Source organism: Hakea prostrata, chromosome 3, assembly GCF_041222555.1.
Source record: "Hakea prostrata isolate BN-2017 chromosome 3, UWA_Hpros_2, whole genome shotgun sequence".
Classification (NCBI taxonomy): Eukaryota; Viridiplantae; Streptophyta; class Magnoliopsida; order Proteales; family Proteaceae; genus Hakea; species Hakea prostrata.
The window spans coordinates 43,237,150-43,259,988 of NC_142602.1; the positions used below are offsets into that span (position 1 = coordinate 43,237,150).

The 22,839-nt window shown below is 39.5% G+C and overlaps 1 protein-coding gene across 3 annotated transcripts in view; it reads right to left on the reverse strand.

Annotated features, from left to right (window-relative positions):
* The window catches only part of LOC149022319 (Zinc finger C-x8-C-x5-C-x3-H type family protein), a 40,031-nt gene that overhangs the window by 11,971 nt on the left and 5,221 nt on the right, over positions 1-22,839 (reverse strand). For all 3 annotated transcript variants that reach the window (XM_089150444.1, XM_089150442.1, XM_089150443.1), the window contains 2 exons: positions 3,188-3,329; positions 2,999-3,055 (listed from right to left, as the gene is read on the reverse strand). In XM_089150444.1, coding sequence (XP_089006570.1) covers positions 2,999-3,055; positions 3,188-3,329 — 199 coding nt within the window. The remainder of the gene's footprint in view (positions 1-2,998; positions 3,056-3,187; positions 3,330-22,839) is intronic.

Below are 22,839 nucleotides of genomic sequence, written 5' to 3' on the forward strand. Positions count from 1 at the left end.
ATGCTCAAAAGACAGTTGAGAGCCATAAGGGATCAATGTGTGTGGACCTATCCAGAGGGGACTGGTGGCTTCTTAATGCTTGTTACTTAGATCGCGACTAGCATGGTTAGCATACTAGATACATTATAGGTTTTCATTGCATTCATGCAACTTGGCATATACTATTCACGTGTGACTTGTTTTACCTCACAAGTTCTTTGGAACTCATCCCCTTCAGGAAATGTTTTTAGACTTGCCTGCAGGTTATGATGGCTTTGATTGGACAGGAGTTTTCTACTCTGGCGGAGACATATGAGACACCAATTGTTGATGACCATTAGCCACCCGATGGTTCCTGTGCATGCCTAGAGTGCTCATACGAAGCTCAATAAATACCATAGGCTTTTTGTTAGTATTTACAATGTTGAGATAACTTCTTGGGACAATTATTATTGAGTTAAGTTTCATCAAAGGATGTAATAAACATTTATTCCGCTTTCCTTTCCTTCCTTTTTATAGTTGACACTTCTTATCCATTTATTATATATATGACATAATATGTTGCTCATGATTATGATATTGCATTGTGACTATGGGTCACATCATCGGGTTGGCCCAGTAACATTAGGTGGGGTGCAACAACCATGGTTCAATTAAAAACATAAAAACACCTAAAAGATTTAGTATGGGAATTTTTATACTCAAATAATGAACTCATGTTTGAGGTCCAAGGCAATCCAACTAAGAAAGACACAACCAATCCACCTATCAACCCTAGGTTGTTTTCTACGAAAACAATTCTTCAATGTTGGATCTACAATTTGTTGTGTTTTATTTTTTCTTTTGGGGGTGGGGGCGGGTGCTCATACCTCACAATTCTGAAATTCTATATTTTTGCAAGTTGCTCTACAACTTGGCACTCTCCATTGTTGATGTCTAATGTTTGATCAATGCTTGTAGGATAGTGGTTGGTCCCAAACAATGGCTTGCAACAAGGAAGAAATTTCGACCGAAACAGGAATTTCGACCTTGCAAAAGGCCGAAATTTCGACGTTTCGGTCTAAATTTCGATCGAAACTGGACACTTTTTCTGAAAATGAGAACTTCAATTTCGGGCCTCATATGGACTCAAAATGATTTGGATTCTTGTATACTACCTATTTCAAGCATAATAAACACAATGGAACTAGTATTTTGTAAAAAACAAAACTATTGAAAATTTATCATTCAAGTATACTAACAAATGACTGGTTCCGACAAGTGCAAACTGTATTGCATACATGCATAGAATCAACAACATACATGAATTGTTTGGTAGAATGGTTACATATACAACAAGTCAACAAAATAAAATGACCAACTAGATCAAGTGATGGCGTCTCAAATATATAAAGCTAAAGCCTATATATCATATATACATAAAATAAAAATACATAATTTTAGAAAATAATTATTAAAATGAAAAAATGGTAGAAAATAAAAAACAGATAAGTTTAACAAAACACAATTATAGATCATAGTCCTAGGCTAAACATATATTAATTTCAAGGCAATACAAGATCATTTAAGGCATGAACAAAACAAAAATAAAAAAGGGGAAGTTTGGAACTGTTGGGTGTGGCTCATGCTTCACATTCTATTGTTGCTGGAGTTTCCTTTGTAGCTGTTGTGGCTTAGCGAGCAGGATAGGGATATTCACCTACCTCACATAACCAACATCAAACTCGGGCGTAACTCACATCCTGAGTTCAATTCCTCAAAGGAATATGATGGTTTTAAACTAGGATGTTAATGCATAAGTGGATCAGCAAATACCTCGTGTACAATTTTGTTCCAGGATCTTTGATATGCCTTGCGATGCAACTTTGTTGTAGCATTCATAGCCCAAATTCAGGAGGGGGGAAATGATTCCCAACATCTGTAACACCGAGTGATTGTTACTGTGTGCTTTCTTTTTATTTAGGTTCTCTTGTTTAATCCATATATCTTTCTTTTAATTAGTTTGTTACTCGAAGTAATTTTTGTCAATCTTATTTAAAGTAGTGTCCCTTTTACATTGAAATTCAAGGATAATATTCTCCACAGGATCGATACTCTACTTACTCTTTATTATTTGATTGCAACACGTACACTTGCATAGTATTTTTAGATACAAGCAAACAAATGTGAAGCTAGGTGGTTCTAGTTGAAGCCCTCTATCAAGCTCTAGTTCAACATCCTATTTTTATTTAAGTAAAGAGCTCAAACAAGCTTCTTCTTTTAACCCTTTTCCACCTAGCCCTCTAAACCACCAAACACTAACCTCCTCCCATCTCTAGACATCATCCCCAACCCTATTTCGGTACGGACCAATACAGCCACCAGAATCAGCCCTACATTTGGATGAGTGGTCCTTTGACCCTGGAGTAAATCAATATGAATTGCAGCTCCATCCTCCCATCACAAACCCAAGATACCTACATTATTCAGTTTACTGTAATGCAGAAAGCAAACCCTAATCTCCTGTTACTGAATCCCAGAAATCTTCCACCATCAAAACTTCACCAAGCTTTCACTGTTAGGTTATATTATGTTCTTTGACAACCACATACATCAAAACCCTAACCCAAAATTTACCAAAACCCTGAATTTGACCTTCCAAGTTTATCTGTTCACATCAAACCCTGGATTTTTCTTTTTTTCCTTTTTCCTTTTCTGCCCCCCTAGTTGGCATCCTACCAATCTAGAACTACATTACCACATCAGCAGTATCAAAAAGGATAAACAAACTGGTAAGGCAATAACAAACACTTCATTCAGAACAAATTTTCTTGAAACAGTTGGAAACAGATCCAAGAAAAAACAAAATTTCTTGTTAACTATCCAGAAAAAACACAACAGAATTACAAAACATGGATTATAAAAGTTAACCTTTATTACAAATCACAATGCACATATAACTCTGATTTATGCTCCAAAAATACTTGTGAAATTAGCAAATCAGTTATCTTCAGTTACTATAAAAATGTGCATATCTCACCTCCAGTTGAGATTTACTGTCATTAAGCAAATCAATATCTGACTGTACTTGCTTCAACTGCATATGGTTTCACAACAGAATCAGGATACCCAAATATGGCATGAAAATAGTTGAAAAGCCAAAGCGATATTTTCTCAAGTGAATCGCAAATGAAGATAAATTGCCTTTTCATGGACATATGATCCTTACTTTATCTTCAAGGACATATTTAGAATTGTAAGAAGTCCGTCTCCCTTCTTTAACTTGATCTTCTGCACCATCAGAAACATCAAGACTTCCAGAAATATCACTTCGGCCATCTACATGTTGCCTCTTCACATTTTTCTTCCTACTGTAAAAACAGACAAAATTCAATATTAGGTACATTTGCCATGCAGAAGCTGAATATAGAACTTAAAACACTAACAGCATTTAAGCACACCCAGAATTATGAATACAAATTAAATGTTTCAGGTTCCCGTAAAATGTAATGCAATTATAACACCTGGAGTTTGGAGTGTTAGAACAATACAAAATCCAGATCTATTGATGTGGGATATCTCATTTTCAGCTTTGGGTTGTCTTGTTTGCTCCAAAATTTTAAGGAAAAGCTAGGGATGTGTTAAAGATAAGGTGTTTTCAAGAATACCCAACTAACAAACAAGACCAATTTAACTAGGAAACAGTCTCAAACTAAAGAACAAGGAAATATAATCTACTCTCCTATGCGTCTACCAATTTTATTCAAAATTACCCCAGAAAATTACATATAACTCAAATAAATTATTTAAAAAAAAAAACTGGGGCCTACCAAACCAGAATAAGGTTCAGTTCATCATGGTTTAGATGGCCAGACTGGCCTAGTTTGTTCAACCATAAGTTCGCATCCTAAATGCTCAACTTGTCCCCCACTATCCAGTATTGCACTGAAAGTCTATAAATGTACGGGGTTACGTCAAATATGTAAAGAAAAAAAACTACAGTTGCTTTATCCAGCTTCTGAAGTAGAAAAGAGCAAAGTAACTTCTACCTTCAATTGAAGTCGTCATCCATAATCACACCTTCAGAATATATATATGTTACTATATACCAGATTATCTGCAAAATACCATTGCTGAAAGGAGGAACGATGTAACCTGGATTTTAGGGCTTGAGACGTGAAATTAACTCCCTAAAATTAGGGTTACTCCAGGATCCTCTCTTTTGTGAACCAGCAAACAGAGGACTAATATGGGAAAGGTCTAGGGAAAACTAGGATTTAACAATCAGTAAGATGGGATAAATTTTAGTGTGATTGGGGTCTTAGGGTAAACTAGGGTTTTAACAATTCAATACAGAATGATGGATTGGGAAGATACGTTTTGTGAAAGGTTTGGTTAATAAAATCTAAATGGGTTGGTAAGCTTGAACCTCTTATGAAAATGTTAGGGTCAAGTTAGATTTAATAATATCAGTATGAGGTGGTTTTGGGATAAATAGGGTTTTAGCAAAATCAATATGTGATGGTTTGGGGTACCCAGACTTACCCTAGGATGATCTTTTTTTTTGGTATGATACCCTAGGATGATCAGGGAAGCCTGCGGTTAGGTTTTAGGGAGGGTTAGGGATTAATTGGATAAAAGATGTTGGCTGTTATAAGGTTATTGAGAGTTCTTGGTAGGGTTTCTTGAAATTCTTGAAAGGGTTCTTGGGATCTTGAACTTTAATATCTCTTTCTTGATCTTGCTTTCTTCTTTCTTTTCTTTCTTTATTTCTTTTCTTCTTTCTTTCTTTCTTTTTCTCTTTTCTTTCTTTCTTGTTCTAAAATTTCAGAACTCCTGCAAGATCCAAGAAGAGAGCAAAATAGGGTGGAGGAGAGAAAGGGGTTGGGGAGGGTGCCATAGGGTTTTGGAGGAGTGAGGGATTGTTCTTGGTGATACCGCAGGGTAGGGAATGGGCAGGGGAGGTCTGTGCAAGGAGGAGGAAGGTGGGGGAGGGTTCTTGATGATGCCAAAGGGTAGGGGAGAGGGCTGTCGTTGCTGTACTTAAATGGACTAGGTCATAGAGCTGTTGCAGTTGCTGAACTGCTGCTGGAAGATGGGAAGAACTTTGCCGGAATTTGGAGAAGAAGACCTTCAACAATCACCATGGCCCTCCCAAGAAAAGCCACGAATTGATTTCCTTCAAGATTCTGATTTTTCTTATTCAACTTGCTATATTAAAGCTAACTATCCAAAAGGAATCTCACTTTAAAATGGATTCCGATTGAGACTCCCACACTAAGTACGACTCTATCAAAACTCACAAATGCCAATCCAAAAAAAATATATATATATATATATATATATATACGTGACCCTTGGATCGAGGGGTTCCAACCGGACCCCTTTTGTTGAGCCCCAACAAGGCTGGAAAATGACGAAAATTAACCTGGGGTATTCGGCCAGCTCTAGAATAGGCCTCTCGCATCCATGTTTTGGGCCCAATTATGGGGGGGCTGATGTGAAACCCCATTCTATGGTTACGGTTTCTGGGAAGAATTTCCTAAAATTGAGGTTTGCCCAAAATCTTCCAGCAAAAAAATCAAAAAATATTATGGGATGCCTATAAGTAACCAAGAAAGTTGTTGGAATCTCTTAGGTGGGATATGGGGTGAAAAGGATCAATCTAAAGTTAATGTGGGAAGTACTATATCACAACAAATGGGTTGGGAAAATTTGGAAAAGGGAAAAATTAGGGTTTTATCAAAACCCAAGATGGGATCATTTACTTGGTAATAGGATATCCAAAATAACACTGGGGAACATGGGAAGGGAAAAGGAAGCCTGCGGTTGGGGTTTGGAGGGGTACATGACTGATTCCTGGGAGGACTATGGGATGGGTCTTTAAAGGGGAAGGATCTCTTCTATTTCTTCCTTTCTTTTCTTTCTTTTCTTTCTTTTCTTTTCTTTTCTTCTTTTTCTTTTTTCTGTTTTCTGTTTTCTGTTTTCTTGTTCTGCCGCAAGAAAGAAAGAGGGGGAAGGGAGGTTGCAATGAAAAGAAGAGAGGAAAAGAAGGGCTTCCACAGGGTAGGGGAGGGGCTAGCCTATGTCGCGGGGGCTTAGTGGAAAGGTTTAGGGTGTCACTGGGGTTGGGAAGGCTGCGTGCACCAACGGAAAGGAATCCTACAACTTTGCTGAACAGGGAAGGGGAAAGGGGCTTGCGCAAGGTTGGGGAAGGGGTTGCTGTGACAGAAGGGAGGAGGGAGGGAGAGGGCTGCAAAGGGAGGGAAGGTATCCTAGTGCTGCTGTGATCCACGGGGAGGGGGAGGGGAGGTCATGCAATGAGAAGAGAGGGGAGGGAAGGGGTCCTAGTACCTGAATTGGAAGAAGACTGATGTCATTGCTGGATTGATTGCTTGATCGCAGGGAATTAGCAGAAAACTAGATAACCGCAAGGTCCTACCCAAATAGAGGACCTGCTGCACCTTCTTGGCTGCAATTCTCAATCAATTTTATTCATCCAGGCTTAAGCTTCACAATGAGGTAGAGAGGCTATTTGTAGCCTTTATAAAAGTCTTCTAATCTAGATGGGAGTCCTTTTTAGACTAGGATCTCCTTACAAGATGAATCTCAGCCGTTAAATAAGTACTCTACTAGAGTCGAGACTAAGAGGAATGTATAAACCAATGCTTCCATAGATTCGATCGTGGTTTACAATTATAGCTTCCACACCTATTCATTTGGGGTCATATCATCTCCCAGATAAAGAAAGGGCGGTGATTCAAATCAAGATTTTTCTGGTACCCCATCTTAAAATCACAAAAATCAAACAAAGATACCAGAGCAATGCCATATCAGATTGTTTGTCTCCTTGTAGTTGGATCTCCAAGTTTTTGGAATGCTCCAAATTCTACTTGAGCATCCAAATCTGGGTCAATCCCAGCAAAAACATGCTGAAACTAAAATCCTAATTAACTAAAGACTCTAATTTACTCATGCTGAATCCTATTCAACTAAAGACTCACATGCTGAAATGGAAACGTAATTAACTGAAGACGCATGCTAAAATTAGAGGATTAATTAGTCTAAGGGGGGAATAAGGGAAAAAATTGCCCCCCTATGGTTCCGCCAGCCTAGGGAGGCTTCCCCCTACGTGTGGGTTTTGGGCCCAACTTAGGGTTTACAGCCAATGGGTTCAACCCTGTTCACAGCAGGGGCTCAACCCTGCTACCATGAAGGATGGTCTGAAAACTACCCATAAATGGTTAAACCTCGTGAAATTAACTTCCAAGAACACAAAAAGTTGATATGGTATCATATGGACTCCATTCCCTGAATGGAAACACAGTAGAACATAATTGGACATTAACATCAACCCAATTTGCCGTATGAGGCAAAAAACAACAAAAAGACAGAAAACTGAAAGTACCTAAGTTTTCTTTTGATATCAAAATCAGTTGGGCCTTGAAATTCATACATGACAAACATATCATATGGAAATGACATTTATCTCTAGCAAGTAATGTAGACGGAATTGGAGTGTAGTCGAGGTCTCACCTAGTCATCACCTAGGTGATGCCCAAGCATCCAGGTGTCTTGGCTGTCTTTTTTGGTGTTGACTTGATTTTTTTAATTTTACCCTCTCCAATGCCACAGTTCACTGAGGCGCCTCAGCAACCATTCACCACGCCATGAATCAGAAGGCAAACAATTTCTATTCTTCTTAAGAACTACTAAATGGGAGATTCACAAGATATTCTGAATGGAGCAGAAAGCATACGAATTCTCCAATTGCAACCACCAAGATCAAATGACCAGTCATTTTCAATCAAGGCTCTGGGTTTTTCTTTGTTTTTCCTAGAGCCCCTCATGCTTCTGTAAGCAAGATTCATACAGGATCCAAGAATGGGAGACATTTTATCATCGGGAACCATCAAAACATCAGATCCTTATTTTCCAGTCTTTTCGTCTCGTCAACCTAAATCAAATCACTTGAATCAACCTCAACAAACAGTCCATCAATTAAAAAAATATGCACCATACCCTAAAATTTTCCCTTATTCCTAGATCGCCTCAATTTTAATCACAACTCTACCACATATTCTCTCAAAGCTTGAGTTTTTCTTTTTCAGCCTCTAGAATCTTTTAATTTCATTTCTCACACCATCTGTCTTTAATAATGCAGTAAAAATTATCAGATTACAACATGATACTATAGCTATTGCACTGGCGTCCCAAGTAACATGTATATCATATGTGTATGGTGTTTCTTCATTTCTTTCTTTACATTCCAGTTGTTCCATAACAAGTACTTTTGCTTTGAAATCAGATACTCACCATTTGACCTATGACTAATTGGAACAGAAAAAGAAAGAGTACACAATTAGTTATTGACCAAGACAGGCCGAGCAAAAATCAAGCTTACTGTCACCATGGCGTTCTCAACTCAATGAAGGCCTTAGCTGTCAAGGTAGGTGTTGAAAGTATGGGCTGAGGTTTTTCTAATTAGAATAGGATTCTGTTTCCTAATAAGTCGAGTCAATTTCTTATTTCTATTTGTTTTGTATTTCCTTTTCCTACTTAGAGAGGGACTCAACTAGATTGTAACTATAAATACCCTCTTGGGGCCTATGAATCAAATAACTGAGCAATGTCTCTCCAAATTACATCATGGTATCAGAGCCATGTCAAACCTGAGACACCAACAACCCATCACAAGTCACAGCAGGCCATAGCAAGTTTCAAAGAACTAGAAAAGCTTCCACCACCATCTCTCACCTCTGTTACTTCATTCCTACCTCCTAAGTCACCCATAACCACCATCACCTACCCCTGTAGAACCATTCCAGCCCCAATCAAAATCCTATAGCCCTTTTGTAAACCTAGCAATTGATCCTAGAAGAGTCACTGCAACTTTCTGACTCTTCTAGGGCCATCGCCTGCCCTTTTTAGTCCCCAACCTACTCACGATCACTCTTAGGAGTGTCGCTACTTCTTGCAACGCTCCTAGGATGATCTAAACTCTAGAAACCAAAAAAATAATAAAAAATTTATGTTTGTTCTTCAATCTGCAATGGTGTTAAGGTTTTTTTTTCACCCAAATAGCCTTCTAAACCCATCGCCTACCACATTCAAACCCTCTAGATGTCTCTAGAGTCTTCAACGATGCTTAACAATGGTTCTCGGTGCATCACAAGTAGCAACAAATGTTTTCTGAGTTCACAGGGGCCTGTTTTATAAATTCAAAAAGTTACAAGGGGCTTTTTGTAAATTTGAGAAGTTATAGGGATTTTTGTTGTAAATTAGATATTATCAAGTATTTGTAAATTCAAATAGTTCTAGGGGTCTGATTGCAAATTCAAATAGTTCCAAGGAACTGTTTGTGAATTTGAAAATTTATAGGGAGCTGTTTGTAAATTCAAAAAAGAAAATAAGTGAGTAAATTTGATTAACTTCATCCTGCTATGGCTGATCCCACATCTTATCTGGTACATTTGAAGAGTCTGCCATGTCTTCCATTCATAGGGATCGTGAGTTTTCTCCACCCCAGATGACCACTTTGAAACTCAATGGGACAAATTATCTTAGATGGTCTCGTTTAGTTTCCCTTGCCATTGGTGCTCGTAGTCTCACTAGCCATCTTGATGGGACTTCTATCAAACCTTCCACACCTGGTCTGCAACCTTTCGAGTGGTACACAGATGAATGTTTGGTCATGGGTTTTCTCATCAACTCCATTGAATCAAGCATAGCAGAGAGTTATCTCCTCTTTCCTGATGCAACAACTATTTAGAAAGTTGCTAAGGATACATACTCAAGAGTAGGCAATGATGCATAGTGCTTTGAAATTAGACGAAAGATCACTCAGTTGTAGCAGAAAGACCTTACTCTATTATAGGGGTGTCAACGGTGCGGTTTGGAGCGGTTTCGGGCTGGGCTTAACGGTTTCGGGCTGAAAACCCCCCAGCCCAAACACAGCCCATTTAAAAGATAACGGTTTCGGTGCGGTTTACGGTTTGGTGCGGTTTGGGTTCGGGTTGGTTAGCGGTTTGGGCTAACGGTTTGGATTCGGTTTGGGCTAACGGTTTGGACTAAATTAAAAATCAATATTGAAACTTATTTTTATTTTTCCTCAACTCTTCACACAAAAAACTACGATAGAGAGAGGAAGAAGACTCCAAGTAAATCTAGTGATGGCATTAGCTTGATGCCTTGATCCAAACACCCCCAACCCCAAAAAATAAAAAATTTAGATTCTTCTATCATGTGTAGGTCAACCTTACAATCTTCACCCAATGAAATTAGATTTATATAAAGGCTCAACTTAAAATTACTTGTGATAAGAAATAGATTCGCTAGAGAGTGGAAAAATGTGAAAGTAGCTGAACAGAGAAAGTAAAATTGTAAAAGTGAAAATCCTTTACGAAACAGTGAAAGAAATTCTGCAACTAAAAGTGAAACCAGAAAGGCAAAAACGGTAAGGATTAACCGATTAAGGAATTAAGGCATTAGGTTCTTTTTTGTTTTGGTAGAAAACTAAGGTGGTAGGTTTCTAAAATTAAATGAAATAGCCAAATAGGCTTTGCTACCGTTTTGGTAAAATTTAAAAATTAAAATAATGAAAATTTTGAAATTTAAAATTTAAATTCTCAAGAATATGAAACGTGGGGTGGGTTGAAGTTGAACAATGAGTTAATGCGCCATAACCGTAAGGAATAAGGGTTTTTTTTTTTATTTTTTATTTATTCAAACAGGTTAACGGGCTGGGAACCGGTCGGCCAGCCCGAAACCGTTCGGGTTGAGGGTCTTCAGCCCAAACACAGCCCATTAAGGTTCGGTTCGGACCGGTTCGGTCCGGTTTCAACGGTTCGGGTTGAAAATTGACACCCCTACTCTATTACCAGACTTTAGATTTCTATGCGAAGTTTACACCGAAGAATGCAGAAGATGCTATTGCCTATCAACAATGGAATGATAAACAAAGAGTTTATGATTTTTTGGCAAGATTGAACAAAGAATTTGATCAAATCTGTGCATAGATCTTTTCTAGAGAGCCTTTCCCTTCTTTGTTCAAGCATATGTTAGGGTAGATACAGAGGACAATCGAAGGACAGCTATGGTACACACTCAGACATCTAATAGATATGCATTAGTGGCTGGTTCTGGGCCTCTGGCAATAATAAATCTGGTTCTGGTGATTTTCGCCCTCCAGTGACATGCGGTATTATGGAAAAGAGCGTCATACAAAGGACAAGTGTTGGAAGTTGCATAGACAACCAGCAAATTCCCGTAGAGGTAGGAATGGGAATAGGGGCAGCAATCAAGCCAGTTCTGACACCTAAGTACTCCAGCACCTCTTTCCTCAGATGAGCTCCAACATCTTCACCAATTGATGTCTAGACTTGACTCATCTTCTCTAGTACCAACATCCAGTGCTAGTGTAGCTTCTACCATTGTTCTCTTTACTGATCCACAATTCACTATAGGTATTTTTGGTCATCACAGTGTCAATTTGACTTATCCGTCTTAGATAATCGACTCTAGGGCAATCGACCACATGACAAGCTCATCTACTTTGTTCTATAGTTATTCATCTGTTCCTTTTGCTTAGGATGTTCGAACGGCTGATGGGTCTCTCTCCCCTATCTATGGGAATGGATCTATTATCTATTCGTCTTTTCTTACTCAAGGATGAAGGAGACAAAGAAAAAAGCTCACTTACGGTGGAGTCCTGGACGTAACGGTCAAGATGGTTTGTACCAGAGGCACAGGACACAGGGAACATCCCAAAAGGGAGAAAAAAAAGGAGGAGGGAAAAGAGGAAAGAAAAGAAGAAAGAAAGGCAAAAAAAAGACACAAAAAGGGGAAAAAGAAAGACAAGGAGGAGAGAGAAGCAGGCCAGGAGAACACACGAAAAAAGAGAGTCAAAAAAGAGAGGAGGGAAGAACTAAGGGAGGAGAAAAGAGGAGGACGAAGGAGGGCAAAGAAGGAAAGGACACGGGGGGATGGGAAGAAGACCACACCCTGGGGGAGAGTCAGTGAAGAGGAGGGACCGAGAAAAGACGAGTGGAGGAGAAGAAAAAGGGAGAGGGGAGAAGACCAGAAAAAAAAAAAGGATAAAAGCAAAAGAAAAAGGGAAGGACCGACACGAAGAAGAAAGAAAAGGAGGAAAACATATACCAAAGTCAACAAGACCAAAAAGTATCCGTCACCACCAAAACTGAGAAGAACCAAAAGAAGGAAGAGGAGAGGAAAGAAGGTTTAGAAAAAAGAAAACAGGACGGGACGCCATAGGAAGGATGTGGGGTAAATGGGGAGACAAGCACAAAGAAATGGGACAGAGAAGTACAAGGAAGAGGGGAAGGCAGACAGGGGACTACAGGAGACAGAGGAAGAGAGACAAGAACAAGGGAAAAAGGAGGAGAAAGGAGATGTGAAGAAGCTGAGAGAACCAAGATGAGGATACATGGAGACCAGGGAAGGAGACTCAGGAAAGTGTGAAGTAAAGAAGGCTAAAGGTAAGAATCCCCAAGAGCAGGTGAAGGTCAAAGGAAGATACAAGGCAAAGGAGAAGAACACTGTCATAAAAGAGATGGCAAACAGTACAGTAAGGGATGGAGGAACAAGGAAAGGAGGATGAGATTAGCAGAAGATGAACGAATGGGATCAAAGACAAGGAGAACAAATACCAGGTTGAGTGGAAGAAGTGACATCCAAAGGAAGAAAGGAAAGGAAAGGAGCAGAGAAGCCGAGACAGAGAACCAAGAAGAAAGGAAGAAAAAAAGGAAAGAAAGGAAAAAATAGGGGAAAGTGATAATCACACAGGCCCACAAAGCAAAGTCGAGCAAGAGCAGAACCCCACACAGGAGAAAACGACGAGGACGAAGGCAAGAAAAGGAAAAAGCAGGACAAAGAGGGAAGAGGAGAAAGAGAGATGATAGGAGGAAGAGAAGGGAGGGGAGAAAGAGAGAAGAAGAAAAGGGGGAGGCAGAGGGAGAGGGAGGGGAGGAGGAAGGGAAAGGGGCAAGAGGTTGGTACAAAGGAGGTAAGACAAAAGAAGAAAAGCAAGCACAAAAACAACAAAAGGACAAGAGGGAGAGAAGAATCACAAAGAGAAGGTGAGGCAGATGGTAAAGAAAAGAGAAGAGAGGAAAGAGCAAGAAAAGAAAAGAGGAGAAAAAGAGAACAGGGGAGGAAGAGGAGGTAAAGAAAGGAAGAAAAGGAGGATATTATGTTGATTCCACCAAAGTGGGGAGGACCAGGATGAGAGGAGGGAAGAGGGAGTAGGGAGAAAAAAAGAGGGAAAGAGGGTAAAAAGAGGGACAAGGAGGGAGAGGGGAGAAGAGAGAGTGGACACAGGAGGGGGGGGAGGAAGAAAGGTAGAAGAGAAGAAAGGGAAAAATAGGGTTACCAAGAGAGAAGAAGGAGAGGGAGGGGCCGGAAGGAGGAGAGAGAGGAAGAGGTTGGGAGAACCAGACGAGAAGAGAGGGTGGGGTAGGACCAACAGAAGGAGAGGCACGAGGATCTACACAAGAAGGAGGAGAGGAAAGAGAGGGGAGAGCGGGAGAAAGAAAAAGGAGAAGAAAAAAGGAGAAGAGAAGAAGGAGAAGAGGCAGAAGAGCAAAAAGGAGCAAAAAGAGAAGAAGGAGAGGAAGAACCCCGACGAGGGAGGAGCAAACAAAAAGGAGGAAGGAAGAAGAGAAGGAGAGAAAGAGGAAGAAGCAAAAAAAGAAAGGAAGAAGAGGGAGTTTAGGGGAGGTGGGGAAAAAGAAGTGGAAACAAAGGGCAAGGAGAAGGAAGAGAGAAGAAGAAAGAGACAAGTAAAGATGAGAAGAAAGGGAAGATAAAAAACAACCCCAGAACAGATTAAGTGTATGTAGCCAAATAGAATAGGGAAAGAAACCCAAAACAAACAAAAAAAGAAGATACCTCACAGGGTTTAAGATAGACCACTCCTTATCATCACCAGGGGAGATACCCAAAAAAGCGATAGAAAAAAAATAAAGGTAAAACCAAAAAAAAGAGAAAAAAAAAAGAAACAACAAGTGGAAAGAAGAAGAAAGAAGGAGGAAGGGAGAGAAAACCAGAAAGAGGAAGAGAAGGGGGGAAAGAAAAAAAAGCAAGGAGAGAGGGGTGTGTATCAGCCGGGAGGATGATTTGATTACACGGAGGGCACCAAAGAAAACAAAACCACACCGAGGACAAGGGATTGAGGGGGGAGGAGAAGGAGAGAGGCAGGAAGAGGGTAGTAGGGTAGAAAAAAAAGAGGAAAGAGGGTTATAAAAGAGGAACAAGGAGGGAGAGGGGATGAATGTTTATGAGAGTTCTTAGGACACACGTGAGGTGTGGGGGGAGGCACCAAGAAACAGGTTATCTTGTTATTTGAGAATGAATTTTGGAAATATATTAGGGTTTTACAGGGGACAACAGATTGTAACTATAAATACCCTATTGGAGCCAGAACAAAAATTGAGAATATCCTCCAACATGAGGAGAGGCATAGGGTTGGAGGATGGATGGGAAGGGGCTTTAAGAGAATGATTTGCAGGCATAGGGGAAGGTCTGGCAAGAATGTTAGTAAATTCTGCTTGCTGGATCTGAACACTTTAGTATAAGAGAATTGTAAAGTTTTAGGGATGGAGGATAGAAGGGCTTCTACTGGGAGTTAGTGCCTACAACACGTAATGTGGGTACAATGAGTCCCTTAGAAGGGGACTGATACTTTATAGACGAATAATAAGAAATCTGTAATTTTAGGTTTTGCAGTGGTTGGGTTAGTTAGACTTTAATGGTGGTCATGGGTCACCAAGGTCAATCAAATATAGGTTCTGATATGGAGGTTTTGTGGGTTGAATTTGGGCGCATTCCAATGGTGTTGATTGAGGGCTTGATCCACTGCCTAGAGGGTGAATTCCCAAGCCAACAATTTTTCTTGGTGGATCACACAATGAGGACCTGCACATCAACCATGAGGAAAAGGTGATGTCAGGACCCCCGGAGACGGGACAGGCGGAACGGGGAAGAAAGAAAACAAAACAACAAAAGGAAAAAATGGGAGGAGCCAAGGGGCGGAAAGGGAACAAAACCCCAGGAGGACCGCGAAGGATATACACCGAGGGCAAAGGGGAGGAGAAGTATCAAGGAGCAACAAACAAAGAATTTATCATCCACAAGCACCACACAGACCAGAAGACAAGACAAAAACGAGGAAAGGCAAAAATGAAAGACACCCAAAAAAACACCATACAGATGAACAAGACCTAAAAAAACAGAACTAGGACAACACACACAAGACAGAAATGAGCGATCACAAGTTTAAAGCCAGACGAGAAAAACGAAAAAAAAGAGGCTGAAACATAAAAGGAAGGGAAGGGGAGAGCGAAAAAAGGGCCAGAAAGCGAGAGCAGAAAAGAAAAAGTAGAACAATGAAACATGAATGGAAGCCCACAGAAAAAGAACAGGGGCAAGGACAGAGGGGAGTCAAGCAAAAAGAGGGGAAAGGAAGAAAAAGGGAAATAGAAAAAAAGGACACAAGCTAAAAAAACCAAAACAAAAGGCACGATCTAAAGTCCGAAAACCAAACGAAGGAAGGCAAAAAAGGAACATGGGCTGATCAAGAAAGCCACAAGGACGAAAAAGGGCACAGAGAACGGAAAAGGGCCCAGAAAGAAAAAAGCAGCCAAGGATAAAGAGAAGAAAACAAGAGCAAGCAAAACGGAAAAACCAAATCAAAAAGAGACAAACAGACACAAATAAAACTAGGAGAAAAAACAACAAAAAAATATAAAACAGAAAAGTAAGCAAAGCAAGAAAAAAACCTGAGAGGAAAAGCCAGGGGGGAAAGGACAAAAAAAAAGAAAAAAAGAAGCAGTTGAAAGTGAGAATGAAAGAGAAATTAAAGACACCAAAAGAGAAAAAAACATAGGGACTTCTAAAAGGAAAATAATGGGAACAAAGAAGAAAAAAAAGGAAAAAGGTAAAGCAGTTTAGGGGACTATTTTCAAAGAAGATATAGACAGTAATAGAATGGGGAGAATAGGAGATACTAAATGATAAAGGCCCAAAGTAGTCTTAGACATAAAAAGGCTCATGAAGTAGTTTTATTTAAGAGGGAAGAGTCTAAGGAGCTGAACAGACAAGGCCGGCTTGCGACAAAGGGGAGAAAAGAAAGAAAAGACCAAAGAAAGAAAGAACAAGAAAAAAGTTCAAGATTGCCAAGATCTTTCCCTCCTTCAGAGATCAATCCCATAGTCATCCCAATTCCCAAAAATCATCCCTAAATCTTCCCAAACCCCAACCGGAGGCTTCCTTTTCTCTTCCCATCTTACCTAATGTAAGTTTGGATTTTGATCCTGGTCATCTCACATCTTTTCCTATCAACCCATAGCATTCCTAAGAGATTTCAACTTACATGATTACCCAAAGGCATCCATTTTTTTATTTTTATTTTTTGGCAAGAAGATTCTGAGGAAACCCTTATTTTGGGGAAACCATCCTAGACACCCAAACCCTAAAATTGGGATTACATCAAAGGCCTCTTACTTACGCAGAACTTCCAAACCTTCTCACCAAATCTCTAGAACAATTTCCAGAAGTCTCCCTCAGATGAGAGAAGGTTCAAGACTTACAGCTTTCACAAATTTGATTCTAAGCAAATAACCAGTCTAATTTCATTCTATCACTGATGGTAATATTGGGGCTTAATCAGCCTTAAAAGACTCAAAAATTCTCATAAAAATATAAAACAGGAATACTAATAACTAACTTCATTTATTGCTGAAATAGATTAAATAAATAAAGGCTAACAAAACAGCTGAAGAAAACAAGCACCTAGGTGTCTCAACTAGCTTGTTGCTCCACTTGTATTTGAAAAGGAAATATCTTCTATATGATGGTGTGAATTGTGATTGACCTAAACTAACTCTAATTATGCCAAGTGACTTTTAATTTAGCACACATGACCTCTAGAACATAATTAAACAAATTGAAGAAATGTCAAGGCATCAGTTAGGCACCACTTAGGTGTTCTCAACCTGGTCACTAAGCAGGTGCCTTGGATGCCTTGCTTGCTTAATTGGTGACCTTGAATTTCGTCCCTCTCCAATGCCTTGGTTCATCTAGGCACTGCAACAACTATGAAGACAATTAAATTCATGTAACACTTAGGAAAACATGGTATAGGCCATCAGGGAGACCCATTACAAAAGAAACCCACGGAAAAAGGATCCAATCCCTCTATGATCCATCCATATGCTTGCACCACTAATTAGAATCCCAAGTCAATCATAGATTGCATCACCCTATATTTACATATATACACCAACAAGAAACATGACCTTGCAAATTTTTTGTTCTAGTCATATACCTTTTTTCCTATATGTGATAACATCCTGCAAAATTAGATTAAAATGAGTTACAACGTTTGCAAACAATCAGCTGATGCAGTAGCCTTGGCCTTGCAGGACCGACATAACCCTCTTGGGGGGCCCAAACCAAGGACTGGTCCTAAACTCTTTCCTGGTCTGGCAAAGGCTGGTAGTTACTTAGGATGCAATATTTGTTTCAGTTTATTTTTTTGACAGTGATAAATTACACGGGAGCTTCTAAGAAAGTTTTCTTTTTCATACTTGTGGTTTATTATGGTTAGTTTCCTCTCTTTGAAGTTGTTTCCACTTTAGTTAGTTCCTATTTTCCTTCAAGGGCCATATCTATCTATTCATTGTAATCATGGAACTCAGGTTGAGAATTTAAAGTTAGAATTGAGTTTGAGTTTATGGGTGGGCCATGGTTTTGCATGTGTCCAATATCCACCCTTCTTCTAAGTGACCATCCACTAGTTTCCTTCAAAACTCATCCAGAATCTGATGTGAAACCAGTTCTAAGGTTAGGGTTTCTAGAATAATCTCCCCTAAATTAAGGATTCGCCCAGAATCTTCTAGCAAATATAGGTAAAATATTAAGGGAAAGGTTTTGGAATAATTGGGGATCTCTAAGAATTTATGGGAAATCTTAGGGACAAGTTAGGATTGTTGCAAATCACCCATGAGATGGTTTGAGTTATCCAAGAATGATATAGGAAGATAAAAATATGGGAAGGGAAATTGGGGTTCCTAAATAGAATTTGGTTTGAAAAGGGATTTTATGATGGATATGGGCTGAAGGGAAAAATTAGGAAAACTTTGGAGGGAAAGCAATTCAACACATGGGACAGGGTGGAATAAGGGTTTGAGCAATTTGGTCAATCTTTCTTTCCTTCTTTTCTTTCTTTTCTTTTCCCTTTCTTTTTTCTTTTCTTCTTTTTCTGTTTTTCTGTTTTCTGCTCTTTTTCTGGTTGCCACAAGTCAGACAGGAGGTGGGAGAGGTGCCACTCGGATTGAGGGAAGGGGGGAAGGGTCCTACAGTGATCACTTTTTTCTTTTTTCTGCTCTTTTTCTGGTTGCCACAAGTCAGAGAAGGATTGTGATGCAGAATTGAAGACATATTCAAGAAAGAAGAAGTTCATTGGGTCAAGCCCATCAAAGTCTAAAGCTATCACCCAAATCAGCCCATGGCTTTCATGGGCTAGGACTGTTTTAGTGGGTTAAAGTTAGCCCACATATTTTGATATCCATGGTATAGACCTAAGCCCAAGTCTAGTTCTTGAGAAGTCAATAAAAAAGGGCTATGCTTTGAAAATAAAAGAACTCATTGTCAAAGGAGTTTTCCTTTGTCAAGCGTTAGGTAGTAGTTCAGTAATTAATAGGTAGGTGGTGTTAGCTAGTGGTTGGATGTTACAATTAATGTTTACGTCTCTTTAAAATGCTATATAAAAAGACTTATGTAAGAGGGTGAGACACAACTCATCATTTGAAATCAAATTGCTTTGTTAGCATTCCTTCTCTATGGAGAATCATTGTGTTTGATCAAGGTAGGTTGATGTGTGATCCATTCGATCCACCTTGCAGTGTGAAGCACGAGTGTTACTTTGTGTTCTTATTGTTCTCTCAATTCCCTCAGATTGTTCTTTCAATTTCTTCATCATTGGCAAATCTAGTCTAACGATCTACACTTCAGCCTAATTCCCAATTTACCTTATAATTCTGCCCCAGTTTTGAGGATCCATTGGGCCCGTATTGTTATGCTATTATCCCTATAATATTACTTTAGTTTTCAGCCCTCTTTCACATCTGAATTATGTTTCATCTTTAGTCTATCAAATCTGAAATTGATCCCCTATGAAAGGTCCTATTTGGGGCTACTGTTTTTATCAATCAAATACAGTACTACATTAGAGTGGGAGGGGTGCCGCTGGCTTTGAGGGAAGAGAGGAAGGGTCCTAGGGGTGGGGGAGGGCTTTTGGATAGTTTACAGGGGGTGGGAGAGGTTGGGATTATCGTAGGGGGGCTGGGATGCTTGCTGACAGGCTCCAGAAGCAAGGAAATGGGGTGGGGGTAATTGTGCGAGACAGGGGAAAGGAAGTGTTGGTTGGTTCAGTTTATTTGTGGGTTGGTTTGATTATAACTTGTGGTTCAAGTTATTATTATGCAATTGGTTAGTGAGGGTAATTATGTAATTTTGTATATTTCACATTATTATATATAGGAAGCTTAGGGGTCACATTGATTACCTAAGGATTCAATTATTTCCACATGGCATCAGAGCCAAGTTAAATTAGAATCGAAAAACCAAGGTATTTTTTTCCTTCTTTTTCCTTCTTTCTTTTTTCTGCCTCTTTCTTCCTCAATTTTCTTTTCTTTTCTCTTTCTTCTTTTTTCCTTTTTTTCCTTCCGCCTATCTCTTTCTCGATTTCTTTTTTCTTCTTTCTTCTTCCGCCTCTGCTCTCTTTTTGGCTGTGTTTCTGCCATTAACAGCTTCTTCGTCCTCTCCATTCTCCTTTGTTTCTCCTTTGTTTTTGCTAATCTCTTCTCTACTGCAATGCAGAAATTTTTTTTTTGGAGTTTTACACCTACTATGATGTTTCAGATTCTTCTAACATCAGGTTTTATGCAGTATTGATCAGAAAATTACTGCAACATTGAATCCCAAAAATACCCCTGCTCAGAGAAATATTTTTTGACCTCTTACACCTTCCTGGGATATTTCAGAACCAGTTTGCAGCCTGCAGAACAGCAGATTTTATCAGATTTTTCTCCAGCAGATTTGATCCGCCCTTCCATCAGGTTTGCTCAGAATTTTCAGAAGGTTTGATCAGAATTTTCAGCAGGTTGGAGCATTCAGCCAACATACATGTAGACACCCAGTCTTCCCTTTCCCCATCTAAACCTTGTGAGGATCCTATCCAGAGGGAGACCACTCCTGTAAGACACACTATTGAGGTCTTTCAAAGGCAAATTGACCAAAGCAAGGATGTGCAAACCTATCAGAGGAAGAAAACCAATTGGCAACAGCAGGTAGAGAAGGTTGACATGTTACCACTCCAATCTCCTAATCCAGATTCAATTCATGTAAGTATCCCTGAGGTATCTTCTTCTAACCTCCCTATTGCTGTCAGAAAAGGAACCAGATCGTGTACTCAGCATCCTATAGTTAAATACGTTTTCTATGATTCTTTGTCTGACTCCTACCAAGCTTTCATATCTTCTTTATCTACTGCATCTATTCCAAAGACTTGGCAGGAAGCCTATGCTAATAAAAATTGGAAGGCAGCAATGGTAGAGGAAATGCAGGCTATGAGAAGAAAGGTACTTGGGAGTTGGTTACTCTTCCTCCAGGGAAACAACCGGTAGGTTGTAAGTGGGTGTTCGTGGTAAAACAGAACATGGATGGTTCAATCAACCGATTGAAGGCTAGATTGGTTGCAAAAGGGTTCACTCAGACTTGTGGAATTGATTATCAAGAGACATTTGCTCCTGTTGCAAAATTGAATACAGTCAAGGTCTTGTTATCAATAGCTGTGAATCAAGATTGGGATTTACATCAATTAGATGTAAAGAATGCATTTTTGCATGGAGAATTGAAAGAAGAGGTCTACATGAAAATCCCACATGGATTCTCTGACAGCAAAACAAAAGGGAAGGTTTGTCGGTTGAAGCAGTCAATTTATGGGTTGAAGCAATCTCCCCAAGTCCCCGGTGTTGGTTTGGATGCCTCTAAAAAGTTGTGACATCAATAAGTTACAAGCAAAGTAATGTTGATCATACTCTCTTTGTGTAAAGGTCAGGAACTCACATCACGCCTCTTATAGTCTATGTAGATGACACTGTCATCACTGGGAATGATGAGGCAAAAATACAAAAGCTGAAGAGCTTCCTTGGCAAGGAATTTGAGGTTAAAGATCTAGGGAAACTCAAGTATTTCCTGGGAATTGAGGTCACTAGATCAGAATAAGGCATCTATTTGTCCCAACACAAGTATATCCTAGACTTACTTCCGAAAGTGGGAATGTTGGGATGTAAAGCCATGGATACCCCAATTGAAGCAAGCATTAAGCTTAAAGAGAAAGAGGGATTAACAGTAGATAAAGGGAGATATCAGAGGTTGGTTGGAAAATTGATTTATTTGTCTCACACCAGACCTGATATTGCTTTCTCAGTAAGCCTAGTAAGCCAGTTTATGCATGACCCATACTCGACTCGTATGAATGTTGTTATTAGAATACTTCAGTATTTGAAATCCACACAAGGAAAGGGAATACTTTTGTCACCCTCAAATAATTTGAAAGTGGAAGCTTATATAGATGCTGACTGGGCTAGTTCACCTGACAGAAAATCAATATCAAGAGAAGCAAGAAGCAAAATGAGGTGTCATTGTCTAGTATAGAGGCCGAGTATAGATCCATGGTTCGAGGAGTATGTGAACTTTTATGGCTAAAGGGTCTATTAGAAGATATTGGGTTTCATGTTACAAGTCCCATGATGTTATATTGTGACAACAAGACTGCCATCAGTATAGCCAATAATCCAGTGCAACATGATCGTACAAAACATATTGAGATAGATAGATTTTTTGTCAAAGGAAAGTTGGAACAAGGACTGATATGCATGCCTTTTATGAGATCTGGAGATCAAGTAGCTGACATATTTACTAAAGGACTGAAGGAAGGAGATTTCTACCCTATTTTAAGCAAGTTGGGCATGATTAACATCGATGCCTCAACTTGAGGGGGACTGTTGGTTGGTTCGGTTTATTTGTGGGTTGATTTAATTATAAGTTGTGGTTCAAGTTATTATTATTCAGTTGGTTAGTGAGGGTAATTATGTAACTTTGTATATTTCACATTATTATAAATAGGAATCTTAGGGGTCACATTGATTACCTAGAGGATTCAATTATTTCCATAGGAAGGGAGTACTTGCGGGAGTCTAGGGGAGGTGGGGAAGGGGGGTTAGGGTGTTGCTGTAATTACAGGGGAAGGGGAGGGAGGGGGCTGCGCTGGTGGGGGAGGGATTCCCCTAGGGCTGCGATGGGAGGGAGGCAAAGGTGAGGGGCAGCGATGGAGATTGGATGAAGGGAAGGGCTGGGTGCTGGTACTTGTTTAACTGCTGCAGACTAGAGAGAGCTGTGATTTGTTGAAGAAAGGCTGCTGCACTTGAATCAAGAAGCTATAAATCCACCAAGGCCCTCCCAAAGAGAATCCCAATTTGTTTCCCACAAGCAATATTCCATCTTTATTCAATAAAGACCAAAGTTTACAAACATAGATGGCTTAGTTTAGCTTACATCAAAAAGAAAGAACTTAACTCAAACTGGGAGACTCAATCTTGACTCAACTAAGACTTAGAGACCCTTTTACAACTAATTAACCACCACCTAAATTAAAAGAGGTCTTGAAATAAAAGACTAACTTGTATAGGAGTCCTCTTTAAAGAAAGACTCCTTACCTAAGTGAATCACAGACACCAATAAAGACAAATTCTAATAAAAAACAAAGTCCTAAATATAGGAACTCTTCTTGTCAAAAGA